The sequence below is a fragment of the Otolemur garnettii genome, unplaced genomic scaffold, assembly GCF_000181295.1.
Source record: "Otolemur garnettii isolate 467f Iridium unplaced genomic scaffold, OtoGar3 scaffold00091, whole genome shotgun sequence".
In the NCBI taxonomy this organism is placed as follows: domain Eukaryota; kingdom Metazoa; phylum Chordata; class Mammalia; order Primates; family Galagidae; genus Otolemur; species Otolemur garnettii.
Genome location: NW_003852486.1, coordinates 4,400,278 through 4,400,679, shown reverse-complemented (window position 1 = coordinate 4,400,679; position 402 = coordinate 4,400,278). Strand labels below are relative to the sequence as shown.

General features: G+C 34.3%; 1 protein-coding gene across 5 annotated transcripts in view; it reads right to left on the bottom strand.

Moving 5' to 3' along the window:
* The window catches only part of KHDC4 (KH domain containing 4, pre-mRNA splicing factor), a 20,390-nt gene that overhangs the window by 10,144 nt on the left and 9,844 nt on the right, over positions 1 to 402 (bottom strand). For all 5 annotated transcript variants that reach the window (XR_001161510.1, XR_002774680.1, XM_003795273.1 and 2 more), the window contains exon 8: positions 188 to 248. Coding sequence is in view for 3 of the 5 variants with exons in the window: in XM_003795273.1 (XP_003795321.1) it covers positions 188 to 248 (61 nt within the window). In the remaining 2 variants the exon portion in view is untranslated. The remainder of the gene's footprint in view (positions 1 to 187; positions 249 to 402) is intronic.

Below are 402 nucleotides of genomic sequence, written 5' to 3'. Positions count from 1 at the left end.
TGCCAGCACCTTGACTTTGGACTCTTGACTTCCCTCAATGTGACAGAATAAATCTGTTTTTTTAAGCCACTCAATTTATGATAATTTAGTACGGTAGCAGTAGGAAACTAGCACAGACGAAAGAAATAACTAAGACACACACCAAAATGGCAGTAGCTCTTCTGAAAGACAAACAGATATAACTCACTGTTTGCAAGAGATTCTCACAAAGTTTCTTAGCAGCAGCCAGGCCTTCTGGTTTGGGATGACTGCAAAGAAATTAAGCATGAATTTGAACAAGAGAAAAACAAGATACAGAATTCTGCTTTCACTTTTCATGTCATCATTTATCTATTTTAACTGTTACTGAAATCTAGGCCTCCAAAAATTATAAAATAGGAACATAAAATAAAAATTATAAAA